At 29.8% G+C, this 16880-nt stretch overlaps 2 protein-coding genes and 1 long non-coding RNA gene across 9 annotated transcripts in view; 1 reads left to right on the forward strand and 2 right to left on the reverse strand.

Moving 5' to 3' along the window:
• Positions 1-2646: 2646 nt before the first annotated feature.
• Positions 2647-3171, reverse strand: LOC123229689 (la-related protein 1A-like). The gene has a single exon (XM_044655605.1). The coding sequence runs from the start codon at positions 3169-3171 to the stop codon at positions 2647-2649; it is 525 nt and encodes a 174-aa protein (XP_044511540.1).
• A 4516-nt stretch (positions 3172-7687) lies between these two features.
• Positions 7688-13780, forward strand: LOC123229891. 3 transcript variants are annotated; one of them, XR_006504976.1, is made up of 8 exons: positions 7688-7803; positions 8295-8347; positions 8820-8875; positions 8975-9084; positions 10257-10322; positions 11607-11700; positions 12196-12319; positions 13560-13780. It is a non-coding gene; the product is annotated as an uncharacterized LOC123229891 (long non-coding RNA). The 3 variants fall into 3 exon arrangements; XR_006504977.1 differs by lacking the exon at positions 8820-8875; XR_006504975.1 differs by lacking the exons at positions 7688-7803; positions 8295-8347; positions 8820-8875; ... (1 more) ...; positions 10257-10322; positions 11607-11700 and having other exon boundaries at positions 11781-12319.
• Positions 10218-16880, reverse strand: part of LOC123229883 (disease resistance-like protein DSC1) — a 30305-nt gene continuing 23642 nt past the window's right edge. For 4 of the 5 annotated variants that reach the window (XM_044655894.1, XM_044655893.1, XM_044655892.1 and 1 more), the window contains one exon: positions 14464-14671. In XM_044655894.1, the coding sequence (XP_044511829.1) occupies positions 14633-14671 (39 nt within the window). In that variant the 3' untranslated portion in view covers positions 14464-14632. Of the gene's footprint in view, positions 10635-14463; positions 14672-16880 lie in introns of those variants that run through there. The other variant, XM_044655891.1, reaches the window with a different exon arrangement.

The raw sequence follows: 16880 nt of genomic DNA on the forward strand, positions 1-16880 counted from the left end.
CTCACCAACATCTGCTACATAGAAGTAAAAATAATATATACAATTGATTCTTCAAACACTAAATCACTTGATGTGGTAGGCCATCATTTTTCTCATGTCCATACAATGGAGATGAAGATAATATATAGGTGGTTATGAATCATTTGGGTGGGAGATCAGCTTCATCATACTTGTTATATTGGTAAAAGTTACCCCCTTTTACCCACCTCTTAACATAAAATGTTTACAATTACCTCCAACTACACCAAATCAATTCTAAACAAAAAGATTTTACACAATTGGCATATCTTTATGCCAAATGTTTGTTTTATTAGTAAAATCGAGTACCCTATGTTTTGATATAATTATAATTGACCTTTTATTTCATCTCTTCTAGACATAAAATGTTTACAACTATCTACCCTAACATGTCAAATTAGTTCAAAACTCAAGTTTTTATTTAGTTGGTATATTTATGTGCTATGTGAAAAATTACAAATAACCCTTAAATCTTTAAATTCTTGCACTTACACCCCCCAAATAAAGCTAAATCAATTCATACCTAATTATTTATCCCCTTGGCATAAAATTATGCCAATTAGGTAACTTACACCAAGTGACAAAATGCGTCAGTATTTTAACAATATTTCCCAAATCAATTAGAAAGTAATTCAGTTTCATGCAAATAAGTTTCAACTATCTTCAATCTCAAGCATATTCACAACTCAATCATCAAAACAATAATCATATTCAAACCTAAAGCCAAAAACCATAGCTTTGGTACAAAACCTTCAAATCACATAATATTTTTGTAAAATAATAATTTACCTACAAATATGTATACTTTAAAACTGAAAGAGTAAACTCTAACATTTTTTCCCATACTTTGAATGAACATAAAGTCAAATTTGAGCGAAGAACAACCAAAAACATGAATGGTGCCTAAGAAGATTGATTACCTATGAAGATCGACAATGAACAAGAAGTAAGATAAAGAAGTAAGTCAAGAGAATAGGAGAAAGTACAAATGCTGATAGCGACAAAGGAGTATTGTTGGTTGGTATTTTGTTAAAAAACATAGTCAGAATATTGAAGCGAATGCGTGAAGATGCTAGACAATTTGTGAAAATCCGCATTACATCTGGGAGCATTTTAGTCCAATTCTAATATGATGGCTATATGGGTATAAAATATGAAGTTGTGATTATATATGTATCCACCACTCCAATTTTGATTAATTTAATTAATTTCTCTATTAAAAAAAAAAAGCTATAATGTCATGCTACTTCAAAAAGCCTGTGCTTAATAATCTCAAAATTAAAAAAAAAAAAATTTGTAGTCAAATTTCATCCTAAGATTTTCAAATATGCATAAACTATAAGATACTTCAATGTTAAAAGTAAAAGCCATGTTATACCCATCATTTAGACGATTCGATTGAATTACGGTAGGGGCATGAAATATTGTATTCGTATGAACATGACTCAACCCTTATACCATTGATCTCAAAGTCTTTATCATCATCATCATCTTCATGTTCATCATTAATGTGGCATAGTCAAGAAAAAATTAAGTTGTAAATCTCTCAAAGGCACAGTGCATGTTGATAAGAGAGACTTATTTTTATGAATTTAATTGTGTTCAAACTCATAATAATGTTGGATTAATCCTCAGCTCTAATGGTACGTTGAGTAAATAAAAGAATAAATAAATAATTATATTGGGTAAAATCAAAGTCTGGTTACAATTAAATTAGATCACAAATGTCAAACATACCCAATATTAACATCTGATCATAGTCTACTGGGCGCAACTGTGGTTGATGCAACAGAGTACCGAAACCACCGCGACCGGCCAACAAACCGCAGAGAGTGAGGGAGATAAGGCAAAGAGCAACGCGCAGGAGAGAAGAGAGTAAAAGAGAGTAGACAGATGAGGATTTAAAGAAGAGCCATTGTGAGGTTTAGGAAAATAGTCATTCTCTACAAAGTTAACTTTTGGTGTTTGGTTGGGGATTTTTAAGATTACTTTAGTAATCTATATTTTATTCTTTTGTTTAGTTTGTCAGTAATAAAAAATTATAGTAATATTTCATTATCAATGTTGACCTGACAGTTTATATAAGTGGTAATCAGATTACCATCTTCACCTTAGGTATTTAAAGATTATTGGAGTAATATTGAGTTTATTATAATTATTATAATTATATTATTATTTATTAATTTTTTGAGATAAAATAAATTTATTTTTAATTAATATAACAAATAATATAAAAAGTATTTAAAAATAATTATATTCAAGGGTATTTAAATAAAATAATTTATTAGTAATATTTTGTTACCTTTAACCAAACACAATAATTATTTATACCTACCAAATTTTATCAAACATAGTAATTATTTATATTCAGTAATCTTCTAAGTAATCTATCTTCAAGGTAATCTTTTTATTTTAGTAATAAAACATTATCCAAACTAAACGCCCGCTAAGAAGAGCAAATAAAAAATAGTTTTAATTAATTATTTCAACCATTGCCTTTTAAACAAAATCTTGATTTAACACTGGACTCAGAAAATAACAAGCCGAAAGCTGAAATCTTGGGTGTGCAATATTGATGGTGAGAAGAGAAGTCAAAATTTATGACTTTTGAGCTGAAATCCACTTCCACTACACGCCCTGTCTTCTTATCAAATTACCTTGAACTTCTACAGAAGTCAAGCTTTTCAACGCATCAAGAATAAAGGATATATCTGTACTCATCTTTTTAACCCTCCTGAATTCTGCAATATTGGATATAGCAACCCACCCTTGGCCATCCATCAGTGAGATCAAGTACGGGTCATCACGAAGATTTTCATCGCTGAAGTAGTATTCGATTTGCTTCCTGACGCTATCCTTCAAAGCTGCGGGTGGCATAGTGGCAGCTGGATTCATATGTGGAGCCAAATATGGAGACACATAGTTCAGAGCCTGTGTAGGAAAGCCTGGAACAAGTGTATATCCACAACCCAGATCCCCAACATAAAATCCTTGATAAATCCTGCCGACAGTATCAACAGCATCAACGAGGGGAACATGAACAAAAGGTTGCACAAGTGTAGGATGTGCACAGTAAGGCTGCTGGTTAGCGACAGAATGAAGTTGAGATTGATAGGGAAAAGGAATGGGCATATCTAAATTACGTTGAGCCATGGGGAACAAAACACAAATTAAGAATGTAGTACAGAAAGGAAAGCCAAAAGAATTGTGTAACAAATGATTGAATTGGAAGGCTGAAGAGTGTAATGATTTTATAATGGTTCAATCCTAATCCTCTAGTGACTCTGGTTTCGTATAACTAATTTTAAAGGAATTCCTTTTTCCTAAATGGAGACTAATTATTATTCTCTGGAAAAATCCTGGAAATAAAAAAGAAAGATGTCTGACAATGAAAAAAAGTTTTTCAATTTAGCGGTTACGGGTAAGATATATATATATTTTTGTGTGTGTGTATATATATATAGTGGTGATGAAAAATGAAGATATAAACCAAAATTTATGATCTAACAACTAACAGCTATGGAAAAAATGAAAAGTTTAACTATGTAGCCATTTTTTTATTATAAAGAAAGAGCTGATTAATTGTATCAGTTATGTGATTATATGATGAAGAAATCAATAATGATAATCAGTTGTGACTATTAAATTCAAATACTACGCTAAGTGAATAAACCATTTATCTAGATACTAAGTAATTAGATGAATTAGAAATTCTAATAGCACAATGATTACGAATTAGCCTAATCCCTCTTCAAACTTAACTTTCCAATTTCTAATGGCTGTTGTGTCCTACATTACCTTTAGCTTCTTCCTCAAAGATCTTCTGCATTGTGTTCTCTTTCTGTGATTTTTTTTTTCTCTTGAAAAAAGTAAAAAGGAACTGTTCGATTTAAGTTAATAGTAAAATGTTGAATCTCAGCCAAGTGAAAGAACTTTTGTGATGCATTATTCTCCTATCCACAAGATGATGGGGGACTAAGGAATTCAATTCGTGCAAGGAAAACGAGGCCGAAGCATGGACAGAAAAGATGCCGAAGGATAATCCAAGGCAAGAGGGAGGTTAGGTAAAAGACAGTTTACAAGAATGGTATGACTGAGAGTTATCAGTATAAACTGGTGCGGTCTACTGATGGTGCTCTTAATTCCTTACCACATGAGGGAGGAAGATAAGAGCATGAAGGCTAAGTCCCAGCCTCTTCCACTAGAAATGGCTTCTTCTCTTAAGGCTTCTTGCCAGTAGTGATAAAGACCTTGCTTATCTATCTTGAGAAAGAGGGCACATAGAAAGATAACTAGATCAATGTCTTCCATCGTCTTCATCTGCAAGGTGAATGAAGACAAGATTAATGAAAGACTATGGAAAGAAAGTGGTGGGGTAGAAAACGTTAAAAACATGGAAGGAACAACTCAAACGCTAGAGAATGATGTAACACATGACATGAAAGTTTATGATGATGTGACAACTTATTTGGAAATATGATATGATGATATGGGCTTGTAAGATGATGTGGAGCTATGTAAGAAGCCTAATAAATGCCAAATAATGATTCTTAGTTGAGTAGAGTTTAATTTAAATCATGTTTCCTTGTGGAGTTTGGTTTAAATTAAATTTCCTAGTCTAAAATAGTTAAGTGAGTCTTTGATTAATATTAAAGTTCTATGTTAATTTATGGAATAAAAAGCTTTAGGATTATTTGTTAAGAAAAACTTAATTTTAATTAGGAGTCTATTAAATTTATTTCCTAGAGTCTAAAGTTTCCTAAAATTTGGAATTAGTTAATATTCTTAATTATAGTTAAACTATTGTCCTATTTTAATAATTTTTATATTATAGTAGAATCAAAATTTCTATTTTAATTAGGAGAGTCAATAGTCTATATAAAAGGCTTAAGTCTTCATAGTCAATCAATTATCAGATTATTAATAAAATTCAATTTGAGTTTTTTTAGAATTATTTTACAAATTGCATTGAATTCTTGTTTATTTTTTTACGTTCGTTAAACAACATCAATCCTAAACATCCTTATGAACGATATCACAATCTTATTAACACTTGTTCTGCATCACAAGATGTCTCTATGAGAAGTATTACTTCAAGAGAACATGCCTAAGCAATTACGAGCAACAACCATTTACAATATCAACGGCTTCATACATTTTCTATCCACTATACATCAAGGAACACAAATAGACCATCTATTTTGTGACAATGATTGAGAAGACTTTTGTTTAGTAGTAAATTTACACAGTATCATCGAAAAGATTTTCATATTGATCATTTATTACCTACAAAACATTTAATTAAAAGAAATGAGTGAGTGATAATCACTTGACAATTAGTTCCTTTCCATACTTACCATTTACATCCTTAACATATGAACTTAGTCATCTATAGTACATTTAGAGACTCAAAACTTTGATGACATAGAATTTAATATATGAAAAACATCATTAATCAAACAATTGGTGTAAGCATTTTCATAAAACATCATTTTCTAAAAATTGTAGTTATGTTGATTGGACTAGCTTGATACAAGAATTCGACACCTTGATCATGTAAATAACATAATTATGTAGTCCATTTTTATACACATCCATTGGAACACTATATATGAGAATTACTACCGGCGTGTGTATGAAGAATCTTAGGGTGTCTCCTCACAAAAACCTCCTTAGAAAACATATCTTTAAAACTTTCATAAAAAAACATATTTTTGAGGGGTTATAAAACTGTAAAATGTTTAGAAATAAATATCCCACACATGTATAATGAAACTATAGACCCATACATATACTACAAAATTAGATCTCACACATGTACCATGAGAAGTTTAAGTCCATATGTGGACTATGTGATAAGGTCCCACATGGCTCTACACAGGGAAATGACAGAAAAATTGTATAAAAATTATATGACTATGATACAATGAATGATAAATTAGCATAGCATAGCACTTTTCATGAAACATTTGGTTAAAACTAACATAGCATTTCAAATCAAGTTATTTAATTTGCCATTAGACCTGACTTAATACCATACGAAATTTATTTTCAAACTATAGTATTAATACTTTCAATTACAATACATAGTCAATATTCAAATATTATCTCTCAAACACATAATATAGCTAATTAAATATCACAATAGTTGATTTCATATGAAGAGATTTAACAAGAATAAATTATTTATATCCTACATTTAGCCTTTGTAGATGAATCCAATTAAAGTCACATGGATATCATTCTCAATAATAAAAAATCATTTAAAAAGTAAATATTAATTAAAAAACCTAAACCCTATATATATAAAAAGGTCTAAAGATATTATATTAATTCTCTAAAATATTTATCTTGTTCTACATCATTTACCCCAATGGGAAATATCTTCAAGTCATAATGATTGTATTATAAATTAGGATTAATTAGGTTTGTATATTTTTATAAGACATAATTACATTTAGAAAAAAATAATTACGCATCAAACTATCATTCATATAAATCATAATTACATTAATAAAGAAACAATTAAACATCAAATTACTATATTCATAGATCTTAAACTGTATGTTTTATATATAGATTTTGAAATATACCAAATATAAGAAAATTAATAAAAAAATTAAAAAATATTGATTTCCCTCACTTAACTTCTTAGTTTAATGATAGATAAAAAGAATTTCAGTATTTCAATTTATAAATTGTTGTTATTAGTGTATTGTGTTTAAGTGAAAATATAAAGAATAGAGAGATAATCAACTCCTATTTATATATAGAGTTAATTATGACTTTCTATCAAAAATCACATATTTAAAAAGAGTCACCTATTTTTATCATAAAGAGTTACATTTTTTTATTATAAAGAGTTTTCTCTTTTCATCATAAGAGTCACATATTTACATTAGCCAATAGAATTTATATATTAAAAATCTTATTAAATATTAATTATTTTATCAAATAAATGCTATCATATTTAATAAAATAAATTTTTAATGTCATGTAAATGATAAATCTTACATTCTCCCACTTAGCTCCTGAATTCTGCAATATGGGATATTGCAACCCATCCTTGGCCATCCATCAGTGAGATCAAGTACGGGTCATCACAAAGATTTTCATCACTGAAGTAGTATTCGATTTGCTTCCTGATGCTATCCTTCAAAGCTACGGGTGGCATAGTAGCAGCTGGATTCATATATGGAGACACATAGTTGATAGCCTGCGTAGGAAAGCCTGGAGCAAGTGTATATCAACAACCCAGATCTCCAACATAAAATCCTTGATCAATCCTGCCGACAGTGTCAACCGCATCACCGAGGGGAACATGAACAAAAGGTTGCACAAGTGTAGGATGTGCACTGTAAGGCTGCTGGTAAGCAGCAGAATGAAGTTGTCTTTGCTTACCATTCATTTGTCTTTGCATGTTATTGGAAGAAATGTGTTGCGGACTAAACAATTTCATTCGTTGGTGGCGGCAGGAAGGAGAAAATATGAAGAGTTGTGGTTTAGTTGAATCATGATACGGTGCCGTATGAGTCGGTTCTTAATTGCAAATAATTGTGGAACGGTGTCGTTTATTTTTGTCTTGATACGGTGTCGTCTAACTGAGCGCGCGTGTTATGTTTTTAAAAACTGCGGAATAATTGAATAGAATAGTTTTTGGCGCAAAACTCATGAACCAAATTCTCTCCTTCTTCTTCATTCTGTAGTTCATCTTCTCTTTTCTAGATTCTTCTGTTAATCATCTTTCCAAAAGCAACTCCGTGCATCAAAATGCAAGTTCTTTAGGTAATAAAGTTTTAGTGCATTTTGCTCACAAAGTGTTTGATAAAATTCCTACATAGTAATATTAGAATTTTTAAAACAAAGTCTAAGTGCATTATGATGATGATGATCCTCATTTTGAGTTACTGCTTTTGTGGAACAAAGTCTTACACACTTAGGAATAACGGACGTTTGATGTGCGATTTTCAATAAAAACTGCGTAATTTGTAATCTGTTCATAATTGTCATGAAGGGAAAAAAATATATGCTCGAATGTCTGGTAGGCGTTTTTGTATAATAATAAACTCAATTAACTTGTAATATACTTGTGCACTAGACATCATAGATGATCCATTCCATCCAACAAGAATCTAATAGGTGGATCATTTGGATCCTGTAAGCAAAATCACACCAGTTCAAAATTAGCACTTGACTCACGGGTAGGCCTATTTCATGTCAATTGATTCAAGGGAGAAACTTCACTTATTATGTCCACTTTCGGGAGACACTTTCAGGTGCTGCTGCCGGTGGACTTGGATCCTTGGACTTTCTTAGAAACAATCAACTGGTATGATTATGCATGTATTGTCTAAGTGTTGTTCCTTCACTATTTGTTTTATCTATTTGATTCTATTGAAGCACCACGTCGCAGTGACAGAATGTGTTGAGTTCAATTTCCTTTTAATTATTGTCCTATAGTTAACATGTCAGGGCTGCATTCCATTTAACAAGATTCTGTTGATGTGTTGTAGGATTAGCAGTGTTGAAGTTAATGTAATGGGTCATGCTTATCTTAAGAAAATGAACCATGACATAATCCACTCAGAAATACATGTTTTTATGAATATTTGATAATTATTCTAATTCATACATCTTTTAAGTAGTTGTTGATCGATATGCTCAGCAAGTTTGGGTTATGGTTGGATTTCACAATAATTTCTGCTTATGTTGAAGAATTACTTGATTAGGTCTTGATATGCTTAATTGATTGTTGAAACTTTTTCCTGCCACTGACTAATTGTTTTCTGTAACTTTATTAGCATTTTAGTTTCAAGCTTTATATTGAATGCTGCAATCAAATCCACAGATTTTACAGGTCCATAGTTTTTTCTTTTTCGTCTTTTGCTTTGAATCAGTTAATTTTAGTTAATCTTGACCTTTGATTGGAGTTAAGACTGCTATTTCTGTGTTACAGCCTATGCTTCAGGAGCTTGGAAAGCAAAACCCGCAGCTTTTAAGATTAATTCAATAACACCAGGCAGAATTCCTTCAGTTAATAAATGAAGCTATTGATGGCTTTGAAGGGTGAGTAATCTATTGGGCATATGTATATTAGGTTTATTTTTATTGATGGAGAATCTATAATAAAGTTCTAGAAGCACTTTAGATAATAATATATAATAGGAATGGAATATTTCATTAATTTTTTTCTCAAAGTGTCCTCTATATTTTCTCTACTTTCCTCAATTTCCATCCACTGTCCCTTTCTTTGCTTTGTGATCTCGATTATCACAGATAGAAAATTAAGGGGAGATAATATAGAAGTAAAAAAAAATGGGGTAAGATGAGAGTGGATAGACATAGCATGAAGAGATAATTGATATTCAATATTCAAAACACATGAAGACCCTACATACCCAAACAAACAATACAATCTTAAGTATCCCCAACATAATAAATTTTCATTAGAAGTATAAAAATCTACCTGTAATGTGTAATGAAATGTTTAAATTTCTTGAGCAATTTAAAATAACTATGAAAGCTTTATTGTAGGTTATCCATATGTTATAGGAAAATAAAACGTGAGACTTATCTTTCATCTGTAGCAGTTGGTATGATTCCTAAAATTGTTACATAATGAGTATTACCTCGATGTAATGCACCTTTTATTTTATATTCTTGGGGGATTTATTTTTCAAAAAGTATCTATGCCAGAAATATTTTGATGTGTCTTAGATACCAGATATTTTTTAGACTTAAATGCCTGAAAGTTCAATGTTTTTAACTAGTTCTATGAAATATAGTGGACACAGGAAGTCTGAAGTTCTACTCGTTCCATATATTCTCTTTTGTGTTGATACTGAAGTAATACTGCACAAGTAGTCATGCATACAATCTGACTTTGCTTTGTTATATGTTATACTGTGTTATCCATTAAAATTTGTTAGATTTATATAATTCTAGATTTCACTAATTCATTTTAATATAACATAAGCTTTTACAGTTGGTAAATGTAGTGTTATTTGTTTAATGGTTTGAGTCCTTGATCTAAAAGTTTAGTCATATATAATTTCTCGGGTAATTAGCTTATGGTCTTGTTTCAAGAAACTTTTTTCACCTTATTTCTACAAACAATGTATTAGAGATACTTCCATTGGTGTGACATGATTTGATCTATTTTTGCTTGCTTTACTTTGTTTGATATTTAGTTTGTGGGATTAAAAAAAAGATATTTTTGAATACATATATTTTCACAGAACCACCCATTGATGAACCTTGAGTCTCGAGATCCAATGTACAAATTTGAGAGGGAGATTCATAAGGTATTCCTGACCTCATGTTTTGTTGTATGATGTTTCATCCATTTCTTATAAACTGATATAAATTCTGTACTTTTAGGTTGTACCTATCAAAACACACACTTACTCCAACATCTAAAATATGTTTAAATAATTAATCATTTGCTTTTCTGGGAGCCCTTCTTTACAAAAGCCCATCAATCATTAGGTCACAACATCTGGATCCAAATCTTCATATACAATCTGTGAAATAGCCCCCAAGATGTTTTGAGTTTCCTTGTTTTGCATATTCCATCAATGAGACGATAGAAAAAGATGATTTCAGGCTGAAAGTTCCTATTTTATTAAGTATGAAATAGTTTAATAGCACATTTTTGCAGAGCCCATCAATAAAAATATTATATGTAATTAAAGTGGGTGGAACATTATTCAGTTGCAGCTCCCCTAATAGTTTCTTTGCATATTTATCTTTACATGTAAGAAAAAGACTTATTAACAATGTGTTATAAGTAACAACCTGTGGCCTGGCCTGACACCTTTTGAATAAAGACTCCTAACTTGTATAACTTTTGGATTCTTGCAATACCAATTCATCAAAGTGGTACATATAGCTATATTCATTAGGTCTGCATTCCTTGCTAATTTTTGTATCAAACAACTCCTTTCAATCCATTGACTTCCTTTTGTTGCAAAGCTCATTTAGGAGGACTCTAAATGTCAAGACATCAGGACACACACCTTCATCGAACATCTCAATACACAATGTTTTTTCTTTAATTTTTGTTCTATTAGTTACTTTAGGCCAAAATTTATGTTTTAAGAGTCAATGTGCTTCTTATAGGTCATAATTCCAAAAAGCAAAGATAGAAAGAGTGACTTACTTCTTATACTTGATAATGAGAGCTCCTTCAAAATTATTCATGCAATGAGTATCACTTTACCAAGTTTACATTGCATACATCAATAAATAATATTTTGTCTGATTCACTATTCTCTACTATGGGTTTAGAGTGAAAGGGATAATCTCACCACTCTGATAAAGAGTGGGTCAAGAAAGAAAGTGACTTACTTCTTATACGTGATAATGAGGATTATAAGGTTTAGTTATGGTCAATTTTTTATTTGTGTGAATGAGTTTGAAATGAGATTTGATAATTAGTCTTCAAGTCACAGCTATCAATACTACTGTTTTACATCACTGTTGGTGGCATCTAATTTCTTCATAATTCCTCACATTTTCATCATCTTTTGATACCTTCCCCGATACTAAAACTTTTGAAAATTGATGCTACTAATTGAGTGGTTCAGATTTTATATTGGGGCATTCTTTGGAACTTGGAGATTAGCAATCAGAGTTTCAATATCGTTGATGTTATGCCTGCAAGTGTGGAGGATCGAACTGGTAAACATCCTAATATCTTGGCATTCAGGGTATTATTGAAAAATTTTTTGGTGTTATCCTTCTTTTTCAGTGGATTCTGATATGATGAAATGTGCTTTCTTGCACTTACATTTTTCATGGAAGCTTTCGTTTCTTTTCATGTTCTCACCCTGCACCTTCTCATGTCTGTCTCTTTTCTGTGCATATATTTGCAAATTTTTGACATTGTTCCTTACCTTTTTTTAAAATATTCTGGGGACTAAATTGGCTATTGATGGTATTTGTGTAGGAAACTGAGTTGATCAGGCCAGTTGGTTTTTGCTAGGCCTGAATGCTCTGGCTTCTACTTTACTAACCGACCTTGTTTTCTGACATTTCTCATAGATTCCTGACTAACTTGCTATTCCTATTCCGTGGTTTTTGGTTTGCTTGTTTTATTGTTTGCTTTTAAGTTCTATCGTTTTGTTTACTGATGTCTTACTGAAAGCTTAAACCCATTTTCGTTTGTTCTTGCAGAAGTGATAACATCTGCAGAATTCCACTCTACTCATTGTAATTTGTTAGCATATAGCAGTTCAAAAGGCTCAAGATGGCTTATTGATTTGTGACAGTCAGCTTTATGTGTTTCTCATGCTAAATTGTAAGTGTTTCCATTGGTTTAGTTCTTTTAATGTCTTCTGTGGTAGAACGAATGAAAAAGGTGGATATATCTTTGGCTTGGATGCATTTACTCTTAGAAGATAGGAAAAAGCATCTGTTCAGTTATGTTATTGGATATGATAGAATTTGCTTCTAGTTTCCTTTAATATCCTTTGTACATAGGTTCGAGGAACAAGAGGCACCTGATTCTAGATCATTTTTCACATAGATAATTACTTCAATCTTAGATATTAAATTTGCAAAGGATGGAATTTGAGGAATGCAATAGAAGGTTTATTGATTGGTTTAAAAATGAAGTGGATTTTTTTTTTGATATATTTATGATGCTTAAATAATTATATATTAAAATTTTAATAGTTTATTTTGTAATTGTCGCAGCGATACAAAAGCATGACAATCGTAAAATAGTAGAGGAATTGGTCTCTTTGTAACGTGATACTTAAATTGCTCATGCCATATGTTATTTTCATTTAAGATGGTTGAATTGATTTGCTCATTTAATTTCTTTAATGCTTGATGTTTATTATTTAGTTTTAGGGTTATTATCAATGGATGATTTTGGTTAGTTATTGTGTAGTTCATTCTATTTATGCTTGACTATGATTGATTAGTACTTTTTTTATGCATTTTTCATCTGATTCTAGGAATTATCTCTGAGTGATTGATGGCATACATTAGTGTTTGTAATGCTCCATAGATTAAATATGATAAATTTTGGATGCTCTTTTTGGTTAAACTGTGGTATATTTATTGTCTTCATGGAATGTTTCTACTCATCTGATTATTATAGTTTAAGTAGGTTAATATGGTTAGTTTTCTACTGGTAAAATCCACCTATGTAAACAATAAGAAATCATTAAATGATTGTTTTTGCTATGCCACCCTACTTGCATTTTGTGACTATTGTTTATTCTAATAAACTGTAAGGTGACCTCTATAGATTGACATTATGACATAGAGAATTCAGAAGGATTTTGTCAAATACTATTGAGTTCAAGGATTTGTGACATTTTATGAAAATATTTGGTTGTTTGGTTGGATTTTTTTTCATGATTATTAATTTGGCAGAATTGACATTATAATTGATTTGATCCATCTTGTTTTTCTTTACTTTGTTTGATAATTAGTTTCTGAGAAAAAATATATATTTGAATATATGTGTGTGTGTGTGTGTATGTTGTGCACATTTTAATCATATATTCTCTCTGCACAATTTGTAGGTACTTGAAGATACAAGTGAATCATGAAACACTTGATAGTATTTAATAAATAGATTCTTATGTTATTTGTAACAATTTTTTGGTTTTGATTATAGGGGAAGTTACCATAATAGGAAATTTATAGCCTTTTTGTTCTTATTTTTTATAATTGTGGATCATATGGAGACTTTAAGATAATTGTTATTAGAACATAATTAATGTTAATAATTATATTTTAATAATCAAAATTTTATTATCAATGTTGTTATAATGAGGATATTTATCATTAATATTATATTTAAAAACCAATAAATATTGTTATGAGGATCAGAATATTCATCGTTAATATTATGTATAGTAACAGAGAAATATTATTATAACGATAGAGATATTTATTGTTGAAATTATTATTTTTAATTATGAGATTTACATCTCTCGCTATTTATATTAATTATGAGACTTGTTCTCCCATCATTAATACTTTTAGCGGCGGTAGTTTAATAACAAGTAATAATGAGATTTTTTTTTATATTAAAACTTAAAATTCTTTAACAACGGTAAATAGTGTGTATATATATATATATATATATATATATATATATATATATATATATATATATAATGATTGTTACAATATTGATATTATTATTTTTAATAATCAAATATATTGTTTTAACGAAAAAAAATATTCATTGTTATTAATATTTATAACAATAAGACATATATCTTGATATTTATATCAATGATATAATCTTTTTTTTTTTTTTTTAGTATTTTTAGTGATGGAGGTTATAAGAACATTTGATGTTGAGATTTTTTTGTCACTAAAGATATTTAACTATGCGTAATGGATTTTTAATGACTTTGTTCTCTTATTAAAAGTCATATTTTTGTAGTGTCTCTAGGTTAATTCATGGTATTAAAATGACTCTGCACAACAAAAATAATATTAAAGGTTTAAAACCAAAACATTCCATCAAGAACACAATTTGGCTCCGATTATAGATATCATCTTATGCATATGTATATTAAAAACTACCATAGGAGTTTAGTTCAGTAGAACTTACTTTTGTTAGTAGTTTCTTCGTCTTTTACTATTCTAAGTGAGCATCGAAGTATAAATCAAAAGGGTCCTGTAATGTCCACATGAAACACACATCAAGTTAAAGATGATCAATGACTTGAGTCTGCTAAGACCTTTAGAGAATGAAATAATACAAGTATTTGTGAAAATTCGAGAAAAGGTTAAAAAATTTCAATATGATTCTTTTATATAAAAAACAACGAATGATTATTTACTAATAATGTATTGTCATTCACATGAATTATATTATATCGTATCATAATATCATCTTATATACTTGATATTCCATGTCTTTGGAATACATAATAAGGTATCAAATAAAGTTAACTTGAGATAATGAACATTTGTTCACCCATCATGCACGACCATTCACATGACCTAACATTATCCAATATTTAAACCTTCTATAGGTAAATTGAATAAAAGCAACTCACCAATATTCTACTCTAGCTCATCCACTTTTGGGCTATTTAAGTTTGACTCTTTAAAAAGAAAAACTTATACTTTAGTCCAACCATATAATGGAACTTGTAACTGTCATTTTAGATTTTAGGCTTGATTCACTTTGTGCAACCCAAGTCCTCTAGATGTCATGATGTACCCCTTTTATATGTGACCTATGGGTTTTTTATTATGTTGGTAGTGAACATATTCGTGATAAATCTACAATCCGTTAATCATTCATACGTAAACTAAAATTGATCTTTAGTAAACCATTATGACCACCAAAATAATAGTGTCAAAAATTGATATATACCTGTCAACAATACAGTTATCATATAATTTGATCATTTCCTAAACTAATATCTCTTTGAGGGTGAGACAATAATTTAGTGTCTATATCATGAAACTCTTAATATGCATTGACTAATGTTTGTACCAATGATTGGACAATATTAGATTGAGCAATAATTCAATCTTATAGTGGCCACATAAATTCAGTGGTCATTGATACCTGTTAATAGGCCTAATAGAAATATCCACTCTTATACCTTAGAATGATAAATCATATATTGATCCAATATAACTTTCATACAATTCTTAGTATGGCCAATCACTACCATTCTAATAATCATTTCTTAATGACTATGTTATGTTGATGTTAAACTATATTAATTTTTGTATAAAATGGTCTAATGACTCAAATTGAAGGATTACATAGAACATTGTTTGTTAGAGGATGTGTTCCATAAACAATAAATTACACATCCATGTGGAATCCTCTTGACTGGTTAGATCTAGTAAATATATCTACTCAATATACACTCATATGTTATACTAGATTGTCAAACAAACCATTTTGTCACATAATTGTTTTTTGATAAAGTCGTTTAATACTATGATAATATTAACCGTATTACATTTGTCTGTTGTCAAGTTAATATTAGGATTATGGGCATTACTGGTGAGAATGGACAACATATGTGAACATAAGATATTAATCTAATTTACTTTAAATAAAAAACAATCAGATTTATTAACAAAAATATAATTATAATTCTAATACATAGATGTGACAATTGATTTTAGAGCACTTAAAAACATTCTCAATCTTCAAATGACATCTTTTCTAGTCGCTTTCCTAAAAGAGGTAGGTGCAATTTTCTGCCTGATCTTCAATTTGCACCTTCCTAAATGTGTAATCTATTTCCAAGCTCAAATATCAGTAAATTTTGTCAGGATTTAATCAAATACAAGCAAATCCTAAATCCCTATGAAGGTAAAAATATAACAAACAAAAGACTAAACATAACCCCCATACACATGCATAAGGTTTACAGTGGTTTACTCTCCGTAAGAGAGCCATGTCCATTTTTCTAAAAAAACTATAGGAGGCTCTAGCAAGACTCAAAAATTGGTTCACTCTATACCTCCCTTTAGTGATTCTCACTCTCTAATTGTAATAGTTTCTTCCTATTGTATTCCATTTCTAGCTCTAAAATTTAACCTTTTTTGTACTTAATATCTAAAATACTATTCCTAATATTACTCATAATTCATATCTTAATAAGACTTTTATTTAAATTCCTAAAAAATTATATTTTTATTCTTAATTATATTTTTTAAATAAAAAATTATACATAAAAAAATTAGAAAAATTATATTCTAATTGGAATATTAATTTGAGATGAAGGAAGTTTCACAATTTTGATAAATCTTTCATAGGATTTCTATATATATGACTGATTCAAGAAAGAACTAGAACCTCGTTAAGAGTAGGAGGATACAGAGTGGTTTCATTTCGGTTGTAAGTGAAA

This window comes from Mangifera indica, chromosome 11 (genome assembly GCF_011075055.1).
Source record: "Mangifera indica cultivar Alphonso chromosome 11, CATAS_Mindica_2.1, whole genome shotgun sequence".
NCBI classification, from domain to species: Eukaryota; Viridiplantae; Streptophyta; class Magnoliopsida; order Sapindales; family Anacardiaceae; genus Mangifera; species Mangifera indica.